This window comes from Cucumis sativus, chromosome 3 (genome assembly GCF_000004075.3).
Source record: "Cucumis sativus cultivar 9930 chromosome 3, Cucumber_9930_V3, whole genome shotgun sequence".
Lineage (NCBI taxonomy): Eukaryota > Viridiplantae > Streptophyta > Magnoliopsida > Cucurbitales > Cucurbitaceae > Cucumis > Cucumis sativus.
The window spans coordinates 7654184-7673579 of NC_026657.2; the positions used below are offsets into that span (position 1 = coordinate 7654184).

General features: G+C 34.9%; 4 protein-coding genes across 14 annotated transcripts; 2 read left to right on the forward strand and 2 right to left on the reverse strand.

Annotated features, from left to right (window-relative positions):
* Positions 1–862: 862 nt before the first annotated feature.
* On the forward strand, positions 863–5321 carry LOC101208286 (UDP-galactose/UDP-glucose transporter 2). Its single transcript, XM_031882260.1, is given in 7 exon segments — positions 863–1270; positions 2433–2461; positions 2573–2774; positions 3881–4123; positions 4212–4334; positions 4337–4549; positions 4952–5321. Coding segments are annotated over 7 exon segments (1194 nt in total). The 5' UTR covers positions 863–1144; the 3' UTR covers positions 5210–5321.
* Positions 5322–5477: 156 nt separating this feature from the next.
* Positions 5478–8847, reverse strand: LOC101215013 (cyclin-D-binding Myb-like transcription factor 1). Its single transcript, XM_011652472.2, has 2 exons — positions 8690–8847; positions 5478–7371 (listed from the first exon to the last, which is right to left on the reverse strand). The coding sequence occupies exon 2, from the start codon at positions 7369–7371 to the stop codon at positions 5779–5781; it is 1593 nt and encodes a 530-aa protein (XP_011650774.2). The 5' UTR covers positions 8690–8847; the 3' UTR covers positions 5478–5778.
* A 1856-nt stretch (positions 8848–10703) lies between these two features.
* Positions 10704–19051, reverse strand: LOC101208525 (ADP-glucose phosphorylase). Of its 11 annotated transcripts, none has more exons than XM_031882266.1 (9): positions 18414–19051; positions 18042–18332; positions 17331–17603; positions 16956–17018; positions 16741–16848; positions 13649–14173; positions 13039–13172; positions 12496–12824; positions 10704–11246 (listed from the first exon to the last, which is right to left on the reverse strand). In XM_031882266.1, the coding sequence occupies exons 1-3, from the start codon at positions 18894–18896 to the stop codon at positions 17343–17345; spliced, it is 1035 nt and encodes a 344-aa protein (XP_031738126.1). In that variant the 5' UTR covers positions 18897–19051; the 3' UTR covers positions 10704–11246; positions 12496–12824; positions 13039–13172; positions 13649–14173; positions 16741–16848; positions 16956–17018; positions 17331–17342. The 11 variants fall into 11 exon arrangements, with proteins under 11 accessions (XP_031738126.1, XP_031738125.1, XP_031738122.1 ...); XM_031882265.1 differs by having other exon boundaries at positions 11519–12824; XM_031882262.1 differs by having other exon boundaries at positions 10704–11333; positions 11519–12824.
* LOC101208766 (glyoxylate/hydroxypyruvate reductase HPR3) lies at positions 13503–15275 on the forward strand. The gene is made up of 2 exons (XM_004133844.3): positions 13503–14142; positions 14585–15275. Exons 1-2 carry the CDS (start codon positions 13666–13668, stop codon positions 15104–15106), a joined length of 999 nt encoding a protein of 332 aa, XP_004133892.2. The 5' UTR covers positions 13503–13665; the 3' UTR covers positions 15107–15275.
* Positions 19052–19396: the final 345 nt, after the last annotated feature.

Consider the following 19396-nt stretch of genomic DNA (forward strand, 5'->3'; position numbering starts at 1 on the left):
AGGCAGTCCCCTTTACCCTTTGTGTGTATAATTTCGAGCGGATATTAATATCTTATATTCTTTTGAATATATATTTAGATGCAAAAAAAAAAAAGTTTACAAAATATAATAAAATTTTATATCATCTATATTAAATATATTTATTAGGTATATAATTTGAAATTTTATTTATTATGTTATATTTGAAAACGTTGGTTTCAAAATTTAAATTCTTATTTCAAAGTATTTTGTTCTTAATCAATTTATTCTCTTTTGCTTAATTTTATTTTACACATTTTTTAGTTTAATTCTTCATTGTAAGTGGATGATTAGAAGTTAGATGTTGATAGATTTAAATAACACACTTGTTGAAGATAACTTATGCATTTTAATTTTATTAAATCGTTTGATTTTTCTTTTTTCTTTTTAGAATTTTACATCGTCTTGTTGACTTCCATAGATATTAAAAAGAAAAAAAAGACATTTAAAAAATAAAACTCAAATTTCTACCAAATTTATATTCTCGATTGGATAACTAAAATAGTTTAGTTTAACTTAAATTTTTATAAGTGAAACTAACCTGATTTTATTAGTTTAACAATATACAAATTAAACAACTAAAGCATATAATATATATATACTTTATGCTAATCTAGTTGTGAAATCATCGTCTCTAAATCTAATTTTCAAAAACTAAATTGACATTAACCTATCAAACAAAATCTTAACATTTTATTCCTATAAATATTTAGTGATTCACTCGGATTGGTTGATCGGTTAAGTAAATATTCAAACTATTTGAGTGGTTTTTGTTTAATTTTGGCGTAAGAGGAGGAGTAAATTGAGAAGGAGGGGATGAGAAATAAGATTGCTAAGATGGAAAATGGAGTAAAAGAAAATGAGGATTACGAGAAAAGCCAGCACAGCACAGCAACTCGGTTGGAACGTAACGTGAACAATAGAGAGAGAGAGACTTTCACTTTCTCCCCTTCACCGTCTCCCCCGCGCCTACGTTTCGTCACTTCTATAAAACCCCATTTTTCAATCAATTTGTTCTCTCTCTTTCTCAAACATGCAACTTCCTTCAATGGACTCCGTCGGTTCATCTTCTTGATCCCTTCAATTCCCATTTTCTCTACTGCCCATCATTCCATCAACATACATTATGAAGAACGACGAGCAAGTCCGGACTCTCTTTGGGATTTCCCTTACTGATAGGCCTAAATGGCATCAGTTCCTCATTTGCTCTTCTGGGTTTTTCTTTGGTTACTTAGTCAATGGCATCTGTGAGGTATTTTTCTTTTTTTGTTTTTCTGTTTGGTTGCTGAGAAAATTTGTTTTATGGTTCAATGGATTTTCTGCTCTGTTTTTATTAGTTTCGGAAGGCTATTGCTAGTTTTCGGTTTGTTGTTGGAAGGATTTTGTGATTGTTTGGTTGCATGTTACTACTCTGTTTGTTTCTCGAGAAAATTAAGTCTGAGGGGAAAGAAAATCACTCGGAAAATTCATTACCCTTCGATTTTAGCAGTCAAGCTAGAGATTCTTCCCTGATATTCCATTTCTAAATCAAATCAAATTATTCAAAAACATGATAGTAGTCATGAACTTTGACCTTTGTGTCAGAAAATATCCCCACTTTCATTTTCTCTCATAAGCTGTAGTATTATATTTGATCATTAGTAAATGTTTCAAAACTATTGCTATACTGGAAATCCAACTACAATTGAGATTGGAAATTATGTGGCGGTGATCTAAAATAAATTGGGATTCAAACACTAACCAATAACCATCATTTGTTCGCCTAGGCTAAGATTGAATGGGTTGTGCTCAATCATCGTAGGTTAAGTCGTACTAGTTTTCTTAACACCCAAACATAGTAGGATAAAGCGGGTTGTTAGGGAAGCATGGGTAACTCGTAAGTTGGTACTACCACCCATCAATATCAAGGAAGAAAAAAGAATTAAAAATGACCCAACATCACGACACTCGTTCATTGTCCTAAATTTTATTTATAATTTTAATGGATTTCTTCTCCATCAATGGTTTTCAAACATCTATGAAAGTCTATGAATGTCAAGGGTAGTTAAAAAACAAAAATGGGGTATGCACAAAGCAAGAACCACAACCTCTGATGTTCAGAACACGAGAAAGAAAGAGAGATGAACACCGAAACAAGAAATGATCAGAGAAGCTGAGAGCCTCTCAGTCTACAACTCTTGAGAGCCTCACTCTGATCCTTTTTATCTTATGAATTTTTTAAATAATTTAGCCAATTATTGGTGGGGTTGCTTCTTTCATTCAAGGATCCACAAATGGGCGTATTTTCTATTTAATCTTATAACCTATGAGACGAATATGGGTTGCTGATATTTAGTTTTGACATTGATCTTCTTACTTGCAAACTCTCCAAAGATTAACTGAACTGAATCTCAATTTTTCTGTCTAATTTCTAGGAATATGTATATAACAAGCTACAATTCAGGTGAGCCTTTTGACAGAACAAAAAAGAAAAAGAAAAGAAATTATGGCCTTGAAATTTCATTTCATAACTCAAGTAATTGTGTTGTTATTATATGTTTGTTTGTTGGTGTAGCTATGGATGGTACTTCACATTTATTCAAGGATTTGTGTATCTGTTTCTGATTTATCTTCAAGGCTTCACTGCTAAACAAATGGTGAATCCTTGGAAAACTTATGTCAAGCTTTCTGCTGTGTTGATGGGTTCCCATGGCCTCACCAAAGGTTCTTTGGCCTTTCTTAACTATCCAGCTCAGCTTATGTTCAAATCTACAAAGGTAAAATTTTGCAGTTTTTGGCAAATTGAGCTTGTTCTATATGAAATGGAATTCTTTCTTTTTTGTTTGGGAATACAACATATTGGAAACTAACTTGTCTTTATGAGTTGGCGTTACGAATGTCGGTTGATAATCTCATTGATAGCTTTTTCGATTGAGTTTCATTGATCCGACAAATAGAGCGAATGGAAGGATTTATTTTCCTCTCTTAGAATAGTTGAATTATGCATTTTCGGGGTTAGAAGTTGAATAATGATAAGTTGAGAGTTGTGAGCTTCACGGTGTACGAAATTGATAAAGTATAAAATTGATGTAAACTCGTTGTGCCAAACAACGAGCAAAGTTCATAACACCCTTAATTTGAATGTTTTTTTTTTAATTAAATTGAGTTGACTTTTTTTTTCAATTAAATTCTCGTAATTACGAAGGGGCCCTTAACAGTTTTTTCTTCTTCTTTTTTTAAAATGAAATTTTGTATGAATTTTTTGACTACTTAAAGAACCATTTGAATTCTCAGCTATTTTTTATATATATAAAAATCAGTTTTCAAAAACTTGTTCTTTCTGTTTTCAAAATTTTCAATGGTTTTTCATTTTCGAAAACATCAATTCCAAAATATAGAAACTTATGGGTGTGGATTATAAGATTAATTGAAAAAACAAACAAACAAACTGAGCCTAAATGTGAAAAGAGCTCTTCACTTTAAGCTATTATTACGTCGCAGGTCGTATGCAGTTGGTAGCTTTTGTATTTAATGGGCAGACAGGCTTAGTGCTTGCAATCTTTTTAATAAACTATATTGCCTAATTTACATACACACCCACAAATATATGAACTTTACCCTTATTTTTAAAAACTCACTCTTTTCTTTCTCGAACAAATGAAAAAACATAAATTCATTTTAATGTTGCAAAAGAATGTTAGAATGAAAATTGAGGCCTATGATGTGACAATGACTTGAAATTTTGGGACTAACATGGAATTGCAAAGGGGTATAGAACATTTACTAAACTAAAAATTGAAAAAAAAAATGGCCAAATATTTAGTCCAATTTAGAGATTTAATCATTTGAATTCTATTGAATTGATCAAGATTTGATGTTGCAGGTTTTGCCAGTGATGATAATGGGTGCTTTCATACCCGGCCTCAGGCGAAAATATCCACCTCATGAATACATTTCGGCTGTACTTTTGGTGGTGGGTTTGATCATCTTCACTTTAGCAGATGCACAAACATCTCCAAACTTTAGTATTCTTGGTGTGGTCATGATATCGGGCGCTCTAATCATGGACTCGTTTCTTGGTAATTTGCAAGAAGCTATCTTTACTATGAATCCTGAAACCACACAGGTGATCCTCATTGTCCCAACCTTTCTCCTGTGGTTGGTTGACTTTAACATATGAAAAAGGGAAACCTAATTCCAAACTGATTGAACAGATGGAGATGCTCTTTTGTTCAACCGTCGTTGGATTGCCTTTCTTGATCCCACCCATGCTTTTGACGGGTGAATTGTTTAAAGCATGGACTTCATGTTCTCAGGTAAGAGTAATCTCTCTCTCTTTCTACATTTGATAAAAAAAAACCTTTCTCCCTTGTTTCCTTCTTTTCATTCCCTAATTTGCTGGGTGAAATACACTTTCTTAGCAAATACCACATGTTGTATGCAGCACAAATACGTATACGGTGTGTTAGTTTTTGAAGCTATGGCAACATACATCGGCCAAGTCTCTGTTCTCTCACTCATTGCCCTATTTGGGGCAGCTACTACAGCCATGGTACTATTCGCTTCTTAAACCACTTCACACTTTACTTGCCACTCCTCCATGTGCTAAGTTAGGGAGTTTTGAATGCATTTTCAAGCATGCCATAAATGTCAACAGCGTCACTATTGTCCTAGCCTTTTCTTTTAAACATTTTCAGAAATGATGCTCTCCTCTAGGTTTCAGCATTCTAAAGATGATATGGTCTGTGAATCAACATTGAATACATCTGTTACGTTAATCCTAGTTTGGTCATAAAACTTTCCTATTCATCTGTGTTGATCTATAAATATCTAGAACTAAAAATGGATGGTAACATAAATGTTAAAGAATGAGAATATATGTGATGATTTAAACCTTGTACTATTTGTGATCATCCTAGTTGTAACAACTAATAACAATTGAATTCTGTCACAGATAACAACTGCTAGAAAGGCAGTGACATTATTGCTATCTTACTTGATATTCACGAAGCCATTAAGTGAACAACATGCGACGGGGCTGCTGCTCATAGGCATGGGGATTACGTTGAAGTTATTACCTGATTACAAGCCCAAGAACAAAGCTTCTTCAAATGTCAGGACCTCAAAACCACCTGCTAACAATGGCAAAGACAATGAAATGGCTCATCAAATAGAAATTGAAAAGGATGAAGAGAGAAGGCCCTTGGTTTAAATTACTAGGATCCTGTTTTATTGTCATTTTTTTCTCTCAAATTTCATCTTACAAATGTAAGAAGGATGCACTCTCAACTATACAATTTCAATATATTGCTTCTCCACATGAATTGGTTTCCAGATTTTCCAGTCTCAACTTCTAGATTGTCTTACCAAACAATGAAAAGATAAAGAAAAATTAATAGGGATTTGCTGCTTTGGAGGATTTTTCCATACATTAAAAATGATGATCTACAAAAATAAGAGAAACTGAAGGACTAAAGACATAAGAAAAAGAAACTCCCAAAACTTTTTCACCTGGGTAGAGTACTTGGAAAATTACAAAAGTAGCAACTAATATAACCATTACATAACAATAACAACTGATAAGGACGCTATGTGTTTCTTTGTCGAAAAAGATCATAAAGAACTTGATATGTGTTTCTTTGTCGAAAAAGATCATAAAGAACTTGATATTCCTAGCATGAAATCCTGGGCTGTGAGGAAGACAACTTACTGCAATTAGACATCTTGATACTATACCTCCTGAATGAAAAGAAATTTGACGAGATTTGAACTATGCTTTGCCTAATCAACTACAGGCGCATTGTCATAGGCTTCTCTTGCATCAAGTACATCAATGCTATATCGCTGGGAGAGGATTTCAACTTGTTCAGAAAATGACTTGTTCCCATTATCACCTATGTGTTTGACCATTTGAGACCACCGCTTTCTACATACATCACCATCTCTGTGTTCAAGCAGTTGGTCCCATTCCACATCTTCAATGGAGCAGGCATCCAAGCTAGAGAGAGCATCAACAAGCCGGTAGTCGTCTACATCTGCCCATTCATTCTCAGCAACCATTGGCGATGTTAACTGGCGATACCATTTCTGGCAGCAAAGAGCAGTTGATCTTGTGGACAACACGTCGCTGATTGCTCCCCAGCAGATATTGTCACGAAGCATCCCATGCTTGGATCTTTTTTCCTCATAAGCCTTGAGTCGCAGGTCTTTGTTAACTAAATCAAATAATTTCTGGTACTCGTCTTGTGTCCATTGCCCTTTCTTCATATTGGGGAGTTTTATACGCCTCCATGTATCTTTCACATGAAACCTGTGTTTTCCAAGGACATCGGCTAATCCTTTCCAATCTGACCCATGTGTGTCATGAAACTTTCGAACAAGTTCATATTCCTCATGAGTCCATTTACGCTTCTCATCCCTTTCAAACAAGATGTGAGCTCTATAATATACACTCAAATAAGGCCTATAAGGTATGGCTTTTCCTATGTCCTTCCAACAACTTTTGATCTCTGGATACTCCCTGCAATGAAGAACCATTTTGAGACCTTCATCACCAAGAGCGTGTTTCTCAATGTATTCGAAGACAGCCTTTTTCACTATCTCGTCTTCTTCTTTGGAAAACCGCTTCCCTCTAATTAAACCGTCATCTTCCTTAGTTTTCCCACTATTTTGGTCATCAACTAGTGGAAAGATCTCCACATCTTCTGAAAATCTTACTTTCTTGGATGATCCCTTGGGCGATTGTCTTTCAGGAGAACTACTAATTTCCTCGTTCTCCCTCAATCCTGCTCCTCCTTCCTGAACCTTTTCAACATACTTAGTTTTCTTCCTCTTCTTCTCCTTGGTAATAGGAGAAGAACTTTCTGTAGAATCCTCAGTTTTTTGCTTCTTTTTCTTCTTCTCCTTACCACTGTTTGGTTCTCTTTTATGATTATTTCCATCAATGCCTTCAGACAACTTAGCTTTTTTCTTCTTTGGCTTTTCATCATCTTTTTTCACATAAGTTTCCGTCTCAGATTCCCCAGGTTCTGCATCAGATTCTATTTCTTCTTTCTGCTCGTCCTTTTGAGCGTTATGTTCGTTCTGCTTCTTTTTATGCTTCTTCTTCTTTTCTCTGTCCTTTTTATCTGAACAATCTCGCCACCCAGTAGCAAATCCTATTTCTTCGTTCTTAACCCAAGGTTCTGTATCAGATTCTTTCTCTTCTTTCTGCTCGTCCTTTTGGGTTTTATGTTCCTTCTGCTTATTCTTCTTCTTCTTCTTCTTCTTCTTCTTTTTTTCGTCCTTTTTATCTAAACCATCTGGCCATTCAGTATTTTTCATTGTCTGCTGAGCCGCCTCTTCATCTTGAACAATCAACTCTGAAGTTTTCATCTAATAGAGAGACACGAATGTGTTAGCAAGCAAAAAATAGTAGTAAGAATAACAATTATATGACTTGACCAACAGTTTTCCCCCATCAAATACTTGGTAAGATTTTAAGTAACTTTTCAATCAAGGAGAAATATGACAGAATTAGATGGACAACCATAAAAAAGGAAAACACAACAAAAAAATATTGCTAAACTAATTTTTCTTGGAAACAATTTACAAGTCAGCAATCATAAACTAAAATTTATGTCCTTGAACCATCGCACAGTAGAATGTCATTTGATTAACCTGCTTCTTTATACTTTTTCTTCTTTTGAGGGAAACTTGAAACTAGAAAGCTTTCTTTGAACCGAAGAGAGAAATTTGGAGGGATATCAATAAGTTGGGGCCTAACAAACTTGAATGGTTTAATCCTGATTTTAATAACACAAAAGATGATAAGCTTGAGATGATATAGAACTTTCTTTCATAAAGTAGCGAATAGAGCACGATTCACGAACAACACTAACATTTGAGAATAGACCGAGCAAGTAAATACCTCTCGGTGTTAAATTTACACTTTTAAATCATGCCAAAACTCTTGTTCTAGTGAATAGACCCCACCTATAATTTATGGGTTTAAATCTGCATTGTGGGGATTTGCATGTTGTTGGTCATTCTACAAGGGCATTGAATTGGTGGAAGTTAACTAAAAAAACGCTATAATAACGTTGATTGGACTGGTATGGATACCTGTCTTCAAGTTATAGGCTTTCATAATAGCTTGCAGAAGCAGATTCACGGTTACGGGCCTGGTTCTAATTTCTCCATTCTCATTATCTGGAGGCATGAGCTTACGCTGAAGATTATTGATTCTAATTTCCTTCCATACTTTTCTTTTGGTCTCGTTCTTTGTAAAATCATTGAATTAAAGGTTGGAGGGGGATATGAGAGTGAGAATAGAGTATTTAAGTTTATGAGCTAACTTATCTAAATCCTCTATCATTAGAATTTAACCGTGAAAAAAAAACTAATGAAGAGCATGTTTTAGGATTTATCAAGAATTATTTGTAAGATTCCAATCCAAAGCTTTCTATAACCCATCTACAAGCAAATGGCTAACGCGCAAGCTATCCAAGTGTGAAATTAACATCAATAACAGATAATTCCATAACCCTAGTCTAGAATACAAAAGCTAATCCAAATAACCCCCACAGCTTCATGCCCTATTTTCAAAATTGCAGAATTACGCAACAAACGAATCCCAATATAAACTGCTTTTAAAGATCGAAGAAATATCTTCAACTACGTGAAAGAAAGAGAGAGGAATTGAGAAAAGTACCTGAGATCGAGGTTCCGGCAAGAGAAGAAAATGGCGGGGAGAAAGACGTCGTTCGCGCGGGGGAGGAGGTGGTGGTGCGACTGCGAGTAACAAAACCTTCGACACAGCACTTGAAAAGAATCTTTCGTATTTAACTGTGCGGTTTTTTATTTTTATTATTTAACCTTTCCAAAAAGCAAAATATAATCCGATTTTTTTTTACATATATATTTTGTAAATATTTTCATTTTTAAATATTTTCATAACAATTTTTCTTTTTTATTTTTAACATTTTCTATATACTATTTTTCAATTTGCTTGTTAGGAAAAAAAATGCTTACCTAGTTTTTTAACAAAGTTTGGTTTTTATAAACTACTTTTTAACAATTTCTCGTCTCGTAAATTTATGATATATAATTTTTTATTTTATTTTAAAATATCATGAATTAAATAGACATGTTTATGGAGTGAAAACGCAATAAACCAGTAGATCTGAAGTGGTTTATATATATTATGCAATTGTATTGACACATGAAACTCATATTCAAATCGGTAATAAAATAACTTAATTTATTTGATGAATGAAGAGTGTTCAATTCGATTATGCCTAAGGATTACATCGCATAGTTATTGTTAACACTAAATTCTATGGATTTGAAGTATGTGATATCAAAGACAATCCAATTACACTTGCAATTCTAACTCACTACCATTAATACATCAAATAAAACTTCATTAAAATTACATCAATTTTCATTATGATTTGATAAACTTGGCATACTATTTTCATCGATTCTTAGTCTCTATCATAAAAGTTAATAACAAACAAAGTCCATAAACGTATTAAAATGTCATTTTGGTAATTATACAAGAAAGTATAGTCAATTTTAATCACTATACATTTTAAATAAAAACATATTAATGTAATCTTCGAAATCTATCAATTTAATTCTTATACTTTAATATTTTCAACGATTATCCGTCTCTACAGTGAAAAATATGAATAATATTTAATAAAATTTCTTAGTAGGCAAGAATAATTTAAAGTGATTGAGAGTAGGAAGATGCTCATAGAATATAATTTTAAAGTTTTTTGGTTAAGTTGATATTTTGCAAATATTCAAGTTATATTTGAAAATAGTTATATATTATATTATATAGAGAAACTGAAATAATTCTATCCACAAACTACCAAGGAAAATTATCAAAAATAGGATAATTTTGGAGGGTATAAAGAGTTTTGGAATGGATTTTTAAAAGACGACTTTTAGGACAAATTAACTAGGAAAGTCTATATTGCCTTAAGTTAAAAAAAACCTCTCATCGTATCTGTATTCCATTTTTCCCTATCTTCACATAACATCTTATTTCCGAACAATGTGTGTGAAATGTTGTATTCCATTTTTCCCTATCTTCACATAACCTCTTATTTCCGAACAATGTGTGTGAAATGTTGTATTCCATTTTTCCCTATCTTCACATAACCTCTTATTTCCGAACAATGTGTGTGAAATGTTGTATTCCATTTTTCCCTATCTTCACATAACCTCTTATTTCCAAATACTGTGTGCGACATGCGTGCGAGATAAAACATAAGGACCTAATAAACTTACTAAACATGCATAAAATCACTCTAAATGGCTTAGGAGTGAGGAGCGATAGCAATTTGATTGTGAAACTCATTGTAAAAGCTTGAAATGTGCGAGATGCTATGAGATAGGATCGAGAAGCGTGCAAGATAGGTATGAGATAGCACAATGACCTAATAAACTTAGTAAACATGCATAGAATTACTCTATGTACCTAAAAAGACTTCCTAAACATGCGTAAAATGGATATATATGTTTGCAAAATTAGAAAAATAACTAAAACATAAAACAAAAATTCACTTAATTTTTTTCCATACTCCACTGTGTCATTGTTATACATCAAAAGACTCACATGCATCATGATCCAACGTTATCCTTGAAAAAAAATTATACGCAACACATGAGTTTTTTTTTTCAAACTAAACTTCAAAATTCAGACGGTCATCAAATACCAAAATCTCTTGAACCAAAAAATGGATATATATTAACGAAATCTCACTACAAAGCAGGATGAAAAAACTGGCATTCAAGGATCTAAATTGTTCATTCATCTGGCAAGATGCCCATTCAATCATACATTATTTGATTGTAAAATGGCAACAATACTCACCTATTGACTACAGAACTACTACAAAAGGGTAAAAGCAAACAAGTTTCAGTATAAGATTTAATGAAAATGGTCATCATCTCTCAAGTCTATTTCCCTCCTATTGTCTAACAAGTGCTTGTACTTGAAATGCCAAAATTTTTCCACTTGAATTGCATCTTAAAAACCATATAAGGGGAAAAAGTACCATCTTATCTTGATAATCAATTCCCCACAAATTAACATTATTATTGAACTTCGTGGTAACCCCACTGAGGAAAGTTGTTGCCTCTCAACTGACTATAGTCGTTTCATTCCTGGCTGCTTCCTCGACCAAAACTATGAGAACCAAACCGCCCCCTAGGAGCATTTGACTGGTAACTATCTCTCCCTCCTCCCCTTCCTGTTCATGGCACCACCAATAAATGCATCAAAAACCATCCATGTGAGCCAATCCAAACAAATAATCAATAGCAAGGGCCTCCGAGACCTAATAAATACACACCATTAGGCAGAAATCTACCAAAATATTTAAATTCTTGCTCAATTTTAGCTACAGTAACAACGGGCTGCAAGTTTCTAAAATAGAGAGATTTTGAAAAATCAACAAACCATCTTCACCATCAGCTTCCACGATGTTAGTCGGCAACTGGGTCTTATGGAGCTAAACAGTACCTTCTTTAAAATTCGGCAGAGAAAGTCGTGGGCAGTGACGGTCCAGTGAGGAAGGTTGAGCCAAAGAGAGACATAGCAAGCTAGGCCAAAACCTCTAACGCCGCAAAATATTGCATGGTAGACGCCGAGTTGTTTAGCGACATTGGTAGTCCAACCAAGAAAGATATCGGAGATGATATAGAGTGGGGGACGGCCATGGCAGCGAGCTGTGATAGCTTGAATGTCTTCTTTGAAAGAGGATTTGAATTCGAGAGAGGAAGAAGCTTGAAAAAGGCGAAGGATGTGGTGATAAGGAACGACAGCAAGTTTCCAAAGGCCGGTGGGAGGCTATGAGAGGAGCTTGAGAAAGGGATTTCAAGAAAACGAATCGAAGAATGGAAAATTTTGTGAAAATGGGGGGAAATGGAATACACTGAGGGAGAGATGAGAGAAAAATGAAATATTTTTTTGGGAAGTAGGAAAACGGAGGGAGAAGGAGAAAAGAAAGAATTCCATAAATAGAATTTTAGAGTTTTTTTTTTTAACTTAGGGGTAATATAGGCTTTTTCTAGTTAATTGTCCTAACAATGAGAAACGAACGTAGAAGGTTCTGATTGAATATGGATAGTCCTTCGGACTAAGAAATCCATATTAACCTTTGGACTGGATCCTTTTTAAATTGCGACTGAGGAGGGAGCACAATATATAAAGAGAGTAATATTCTCTGCGCCATTAGCTTCACTTCGCTAGGCTCTCTTTCTTACTTTTGAGTTCCGTAGAAGGCGCAAAGAATATTAAGATGCTATTAGGTGCAAAGAACTAATCTTTTTGAAAATTCATTCCAAAACTCTTTATACCCTTCCAAATTATCCTATTTTTGATAATATCCCAAACTACAAATGGCTTATGCAAGAAGAAGAAAAAGAACAAATTTGGGAAAATCCAAGTGAAGAAGAAGAATGGGAGAAGAAACTGAAGGCCATAGCAATGGCAACGACCTTCATCAAGTTTTGGTGTTTGGTTCCCCATGGGTATTACCCGCTCTCCAATCTCAATTCTCAAACCGATTCCATTTCCTCCTACCATCACTTTCCGATCTCCCTCTCCTCCAATTCCTTTCTTCTTATGCCCAATCCACACAAGCCTTGCTCATCTCCAGCAGCTGCTCTCTGGTCACCTCCCCCGTCCTCGATTTCCTTCCGGCGCTCAAGCTCCTTGTCACTACTAGCACCGGTGTTGACCACATCGACTTGCCGGAATTACGTCGCCGTCAGATCGCTATTGCCTACGTTCCGGACTTGTACTCTGAAGATGGCTAACGCGCAAGCTATCCAAGTGTGAAATTAACATCAATAACAGATAATTCCATAACCCTAGTCTAGAATACAAAAGCTAATCCAAATAACCCCCACAGCTTCATGCCCTATTTTCAAAATTGCAGAATTACGCAACAAACGAAATCCCAATATAAACTGCTTTTAAAGATCGAAGAAATATCTTTCAACTACGTGAAAGAAAGAGAGAGGAATTGAGAAAAGTACCTGAGATCGAGGTTCCGGCGAGAGAAGAAAACGGCGGGGAGAAAGACGTCGTTCGCGCGAGGGAGGCGGTGGTGGTGCGACTGCGAGTGACAAAACCTTCGACACAGCACTTGAAAAGAATCTTTCGTATTTAACTGTGCGGTTTTTTATTTTTATTATTTAATATTTTCAAAAAGCAAAATATAATCAAATTAATTAATCACTATTCTATTTAAATGAAAACATATTAATTTAACCTCTAAAATGTATCGATTTAATTCTTATATTTTAATATTTTCACTGAATCTTAATCTCTATCGTGCAAAAATATGATTTAATTATTTAAGTGATTGAGAGTTCATAAAATCTAAATACTAATAAAAAAATGTCTTTAAAATCTTTTAATTTTACTTTTAAATTCTTTTCTTTTTAGTTCGTGCGATATTATGTAAATTTTATTATTCTATTACGTTATATTAGAAAATAGTTATATATTATATTATGAAATAATTGTGTCCACAAAACTACAATCTTTATAGGGAGTCTTATCCAAGCAAAAAAAGAACAAATTTGGGAAAATCCATTTCCATTTCCATTTGCATTTTATGTACTTTGGTAGAAGCGGCCTTACCCAAGTGAAGAAGAAGAATGGGAGAAGAAACTGAAGGCGATAGCAATAGCAACGACCTTCATCAAGTTTTGGTTTTAGGTTCTCCGTGGGTATTACCCGCTCTCCAATCTCAATTCTCAAACCGATTCCATTTCCTCCTACCATCTCTTTCCGATCTCCCTCTCCTCCAATTCCTTTCTTCTTATGCCCAATCCACACAAGCCTTGCTCATCCCCGGCGGCTGCTTTCTGGTCACCTCCCCCGTCCTCGATTGCCTTCCGGCGCTCAAGCTCCTTGTCACTACTAGCGCCGGTGTTGACCACCTCGACTTGCCGGAATTACGTCGCCGTCAGATTGCTATTGCCTACGTTCCGGACTTGTACTCTGAAGATGTCGCTGATCTTGCGGTTGGGTTGTTGATTGATGTTCTCATGAAGGTTTCGGCGAGAGATCGGTGCTTTAGGCTACGGCTTCCGCCTACTACCAACCCGGAATTTCCGCCTCTCGGATTAAAGGTGCCATGGATTTTCCTATTTTAACTCAAAACTACTTTTTTCGAGGGAATTTGTCATTATTACCAAATATATATATAAAGGGAATAGTAAAAAATGATAAATTTAACAGAAAAAAAATTAAGAGTAACCCTGATAAAAATGCTATATTTTAATTTATTTTACTATAGTTAAAATTGTTCTATATAAAAAAAATTAAGAAAACTATATACTGACCAATTTCTTTTGTTGTTTTCAGATATTACAAAAAAAAATTAAAAAGAAAAAAAAATACTTATGCTAACTTGGGAGAAAAAACAAATATACTTTAAAATGAAAATTTGTCAAAAAAATAATCAAATATTTAAATGTAAAAAATTTGGTTTTGTCGATTGTAAATAGTTTGTAAAAAACCCTTTTGATTAATGAATTTCATAATTGATTTTTTTTTTATCACTTTTTGCAGTTAAATGGGAAAAGAATTGGGATAGTTGGATTGGGGAAAATAGGGTCTAAAGTTGCCAAAAGGCTGGAGGGATTTGAGTGCAAAATCTCATATAACTCAAGGACCAAAAAGCCATTAGTTCCATACTCATACTACTCCAATGTACATGAACTTGCAAGCAACTGTGATGGCCTCGTACTTTGTTGTGGGTTAACGAAAGAAACCCAACATATGATCAATAGGGAGGTGATGGCTGCATTAGGAAAAGATGGAGTGATAATCAACGTTGGTAGAGGGGCGATAATCGACGAGAAGGCTATGGTTGAATGTTTGATCAAGGGAGAGATTGGGGGAGTTGGGTTAGATGTGTTTGAGAATGAACCTGAAATTCCTGAAGAGCTCTTTAATTTCGATAATGTTGTATTATCACCACATGTTGCTGTTATGACACATGAAACTTTGGAGGGATTGTCTAGGTTGGTGGTGGACAACTTGGAGGCATTGTTCTCAAACAAGCCTTTGGTGTCTCCATTTCCTAATTAGCATAGGCTTAAAATTATGTCCACGAAATTTGAAATATATTTCATTCTGATCCCACAATCAAAATCCGCACGATAGTTCATGTCTAAAAATTAGAAAGCATACATGACATCAGTTACAATAACACTTAAAAATGATGTCAACAATACCATGCTGATATTTTGGTAATAAATATCATCAACCTTTTTCTTCTTCTTAGAGAACTAGTGTTTGTGATATATCCTTACCCTTTGTTTTGCATTCAATAGCTCTAACAGTTTTTTCCATCAAAATTTCCCATCATCCCTCAAGTTTTGATGAGTAGAAAGCTCTCTAAAAGTGGTCATTGATCTCTCAGATATTTAGGACAATATGTGGAGTTGAGATATCAAAGCTTTGTCTTCAAGATGATTGAGATCGCATTTCCATTTCCTTTTAACCGTTAGGTCAACCCCACAATGGTTATAACTCTTTAAAATCTTTAAAATACACTTCAAAGCTATTTTAAATAGTTGCTAGAAACTATATTTTTTCCCTCAAATCGTCTATTTTTAAATTAAACACTTGAAAACGTATTCCAAACAAACCATACATTATCTTAAATTCAAATCTCCCTCCCAAACACAATCACACTAATATCTAACGTCTCATTTAATCACTATTTATAAACTATTTGATAGAGAATTGTGTTTGTTTTCTTAGAACCGGTAACAAAATTAAGCTTTTAAAAAGTACATTTTTTAGTTTTCAAACCTTGGCTTGGATTTTTAAAACACGAACAAAAAGTGATTATATTAAGCTTGCTAATAAGTAGAAATAGTGTTTATGAGCTTTAAAAAAAAATGACAAACTAACTAAAAATCAAATGGTGATCAACGGGAAATTAATTATCTTTTGTTTTTTGAGTTTTTATTTTTTATAGTTGTTTTTATCCTCCAAAAAAACATTTGAATTTTTACTAGTTTTAAAAAAACAAAAACAAATTTTGGAAAAATACTTGACTAAATTTTTACAACTTTCCGTGATTTTATTTTTTTTTTTAAAAAAAACTTTCAACTAGAATGTGTTTATAAAAACCAAATAGTTATCAAACATACTATGGATCTCAAAATCTCATGTCTAATCCATGCTTAGAAAAGTCCAAGAAATCTATTAACTTGAAGGGAGGGAGTGCGTAATTCTATCAAATAAACTTTGCTTCTCTTATGATTTTTGCTCTTTCATTTTTCTTAGAAGAAGGATTGATGATATCGAAGAGAGTGAGTCAGTCCCTGTGTCCTATCAATCAACTAGTTTGCTCGTGGAGCTCCCATGGTGTACAGTAGCAGTTTAGACTGCCCTGTCTCCTAAAGAAGGGAAGGCATCCTACCTATCCTCATAGCAACTTATCTAGTTGGCTTTGCTATCAAGAGACACCATTCTGTGCACTCTTTCACAACCTCCATAAATGATACCTCATAACGTTGTCTGCTTAACTAATTGCCAAAGTATGATGATGATGGCCATTTACACCAACATTTCTCTATCGAATGATTATGCTCTTGATTTCTACCACGAGATCTCAGATGGAGTTTCCATTATCATAAAATAATTGACGAAATGTATCAGAAACATCAATAAATATGGACCTAATGGTAATATAAGGGTTATTTGAGCACCTGGATTGAAAGTGGGAATAATATCTACATTCTCTTATTCTTGGTGTCCTGGTCTCTTGCACCAACCATATAACACGTGCTCCCGGTCTCTTTATCCAGAGCAATACCCTGATTCAAATCAATTGATTAATTGCAAAGTTTTGAAACAAAATCAAAATTAAGATCCAGTTTTCATCAAAATGTATAAAAATGATATATGTTAAAGAGTGTGTTACCAGGTCCATGTCATGTTGTGTCCATCTCATTATTGTTCTTGTGCTATCTATGTAATATATATCCTGTGCACAATAGATTTCAAAGTAAGAGATCTCGCTTTAAGGGCCAAATAGGAGAATCATCAACAGACAAGTAGCCATTACTCACGAACGACTTCCCATAAACATCCCAAGTGAAGTTATGACAGATTTTTTACAGAAAAAAAAAAAAAAACTAGTGTTAACCTATTCAATACAACTATGTATAAATCTCAAATAATGTAAATATGTCAAATTGTAAGCTGAAATCCACACTTTTCTTAAGGAAAAAGGAAGGCCAGTTCTAATCTCGCACCAAAAAGAAAAGGGAGAGATTTCAATCAGAATAAAACATACCTGGGCCTGAGCCTATATAGAACTATTAACCTCCCTCATGACTTTAGCAGCATCCTCTGGAAAAACAGGATTGATGTAGCAACCAGTTCCAAGTTCAAACCCCCCTACACCAGAAAGCTGAGGAACAATCTGAAGAAACCAGTGGCTGTAAGCTAAGTCTGAATCCGAAGCTTGCAAGGGAGAAGTGTGAATCATGAAGTTGAATGGTGGTTTGTTCAGCTGCAGAGACATCTTTACGAGTGTCACTTTCAATAGCCCTCCAAGATCAACAGCCTGCACTGCACATGAATCACACCATATGTTGTTGTGCCCATCAAATGAGAGTCATGATTTGAATAAAGTTAGAATTACACGATTGATCCCTGAAGTTCTATAATTGTATCTATTTAGTTTATGTAGTTTAAATGTTTTTCACATCTTACCGAACTCGTAAGGGTGTGTATCTATCCACTCTGAATAAAGTTTAGATTACAGTTTGATTCTTGAAGTTTTAGAATTGTGTCTATATAGACCAAGTACAAATGTTGTTCACATCTTTCCGAACTCTTAAGGGTTTGTATCAATCTACTACTTCTTTTAAAATTTGTGTCTAGTAAGTCATACCATTAACTCAATTTAATGTAAGCATTAAAATAATGAAATTAACAAATGAATCTTATAAGACATAACATAATTCAGAGCCAAACTTATATGGTTTAACTTTTGATTTACCTTCTCATGGTCCAGCTCGTGAAAATGAGAAACATGGTCACGGGGAACGATCCAGAGCTCAAACGGAAACGAAGCTGCATAAGGAACAACAGAAATGAAATGGACTGATTCATCGACCAAAAGGTCCTTTGTAGGAACATGACAAAGGCTACATTTCCCCGTCTGATTGAAATACTGCTTCATACTATCGAGTCGAGTAGTAACAGAGGGGGGAATGACTGGAAGACCCACTATCTGACTGTGGGAGTGCGTCATTGATGCCCCAGCTGAGGCACCATGGTTCTTAAACACCTATCGGAAATGAAAAGAGATAGCAATTCAAATCATCTCAAAACCCCCAATAACGAGCATTATCCAGAAGAGAATAAGAACCTGAACATATTTGATGTTGTCATCGCTTGCGAGCTGCAGAATCCGCTTCTTATACGCAAGAAGAACCTGAGCGACATCCTCGGGGGTCAAATCAGAGAGATGAACTGAGTGAACAGGAGACTCAATGATGACGTCGTGGAACCCATACCCGTCCAAAAGGCAACCCCATAAGAGTGAATCGGAGCTCAGGGAAGTTGAAGAATCGAGATCCTTGTCCCTACTGAGAGCAGGATAGAGATTTTGAATAACGCGAACTTTCCAATCGGGGTTCTGAGGAGGAAATCGAAAGATCTCGGGAGCGCACTGGTGCTCTTGACCAATGCAGAAGGGGCATGTTTGAGGAGAGTCAGTAGAAGAAGGAGCTGGGGATTTGGATTTGAAATCGGAGGGTCGTTTAGCTCGAGCAGGTGAGAATATGACCCAACGATTCGTCACTGAGTCCTTCCGAAGTTCGGGACGATGAGACTCAACCGGAGACGCCATTTTGCACGGCGAAAGAGGCTGAGAGGAATTCGGAGTGGATAGTCTAAAACGTTGTTAGGTGAGTTTCGGCGGGAGATTGGTTTGTGAGCTTAGGGCTCTGCCCTTCCGTTTTCTAAACCGAAATTTTCCTCTTTCAATGATTCGTTTCCGATTACTTTTTCTTTTATAGTCCAAGAGAAAAACCGAGTGGATGGAACCGAAGAGATTGGTGAGTGTTTGTTAGGAAATTTTTCAAATATAAAAATTAGAAGAATATTTGGAATAGTTAAACGGACGAGCACATTCTCAAATCAAGTCGAACATTTACTAGATCGATTATTATCGAATCAACTTTGACTTATCGATGATAAGGTGTTTTAAAAAATAGAATAGACAAAATATTTACAATAATTTTGAAAACATAAAAATACTATAGACCAACGGTGAAGAATACAAAAAAAACTATGTTGGTCAACAGTGACAAATATAAAAAAATATTACTAACTCCGCGGTGAGAAATC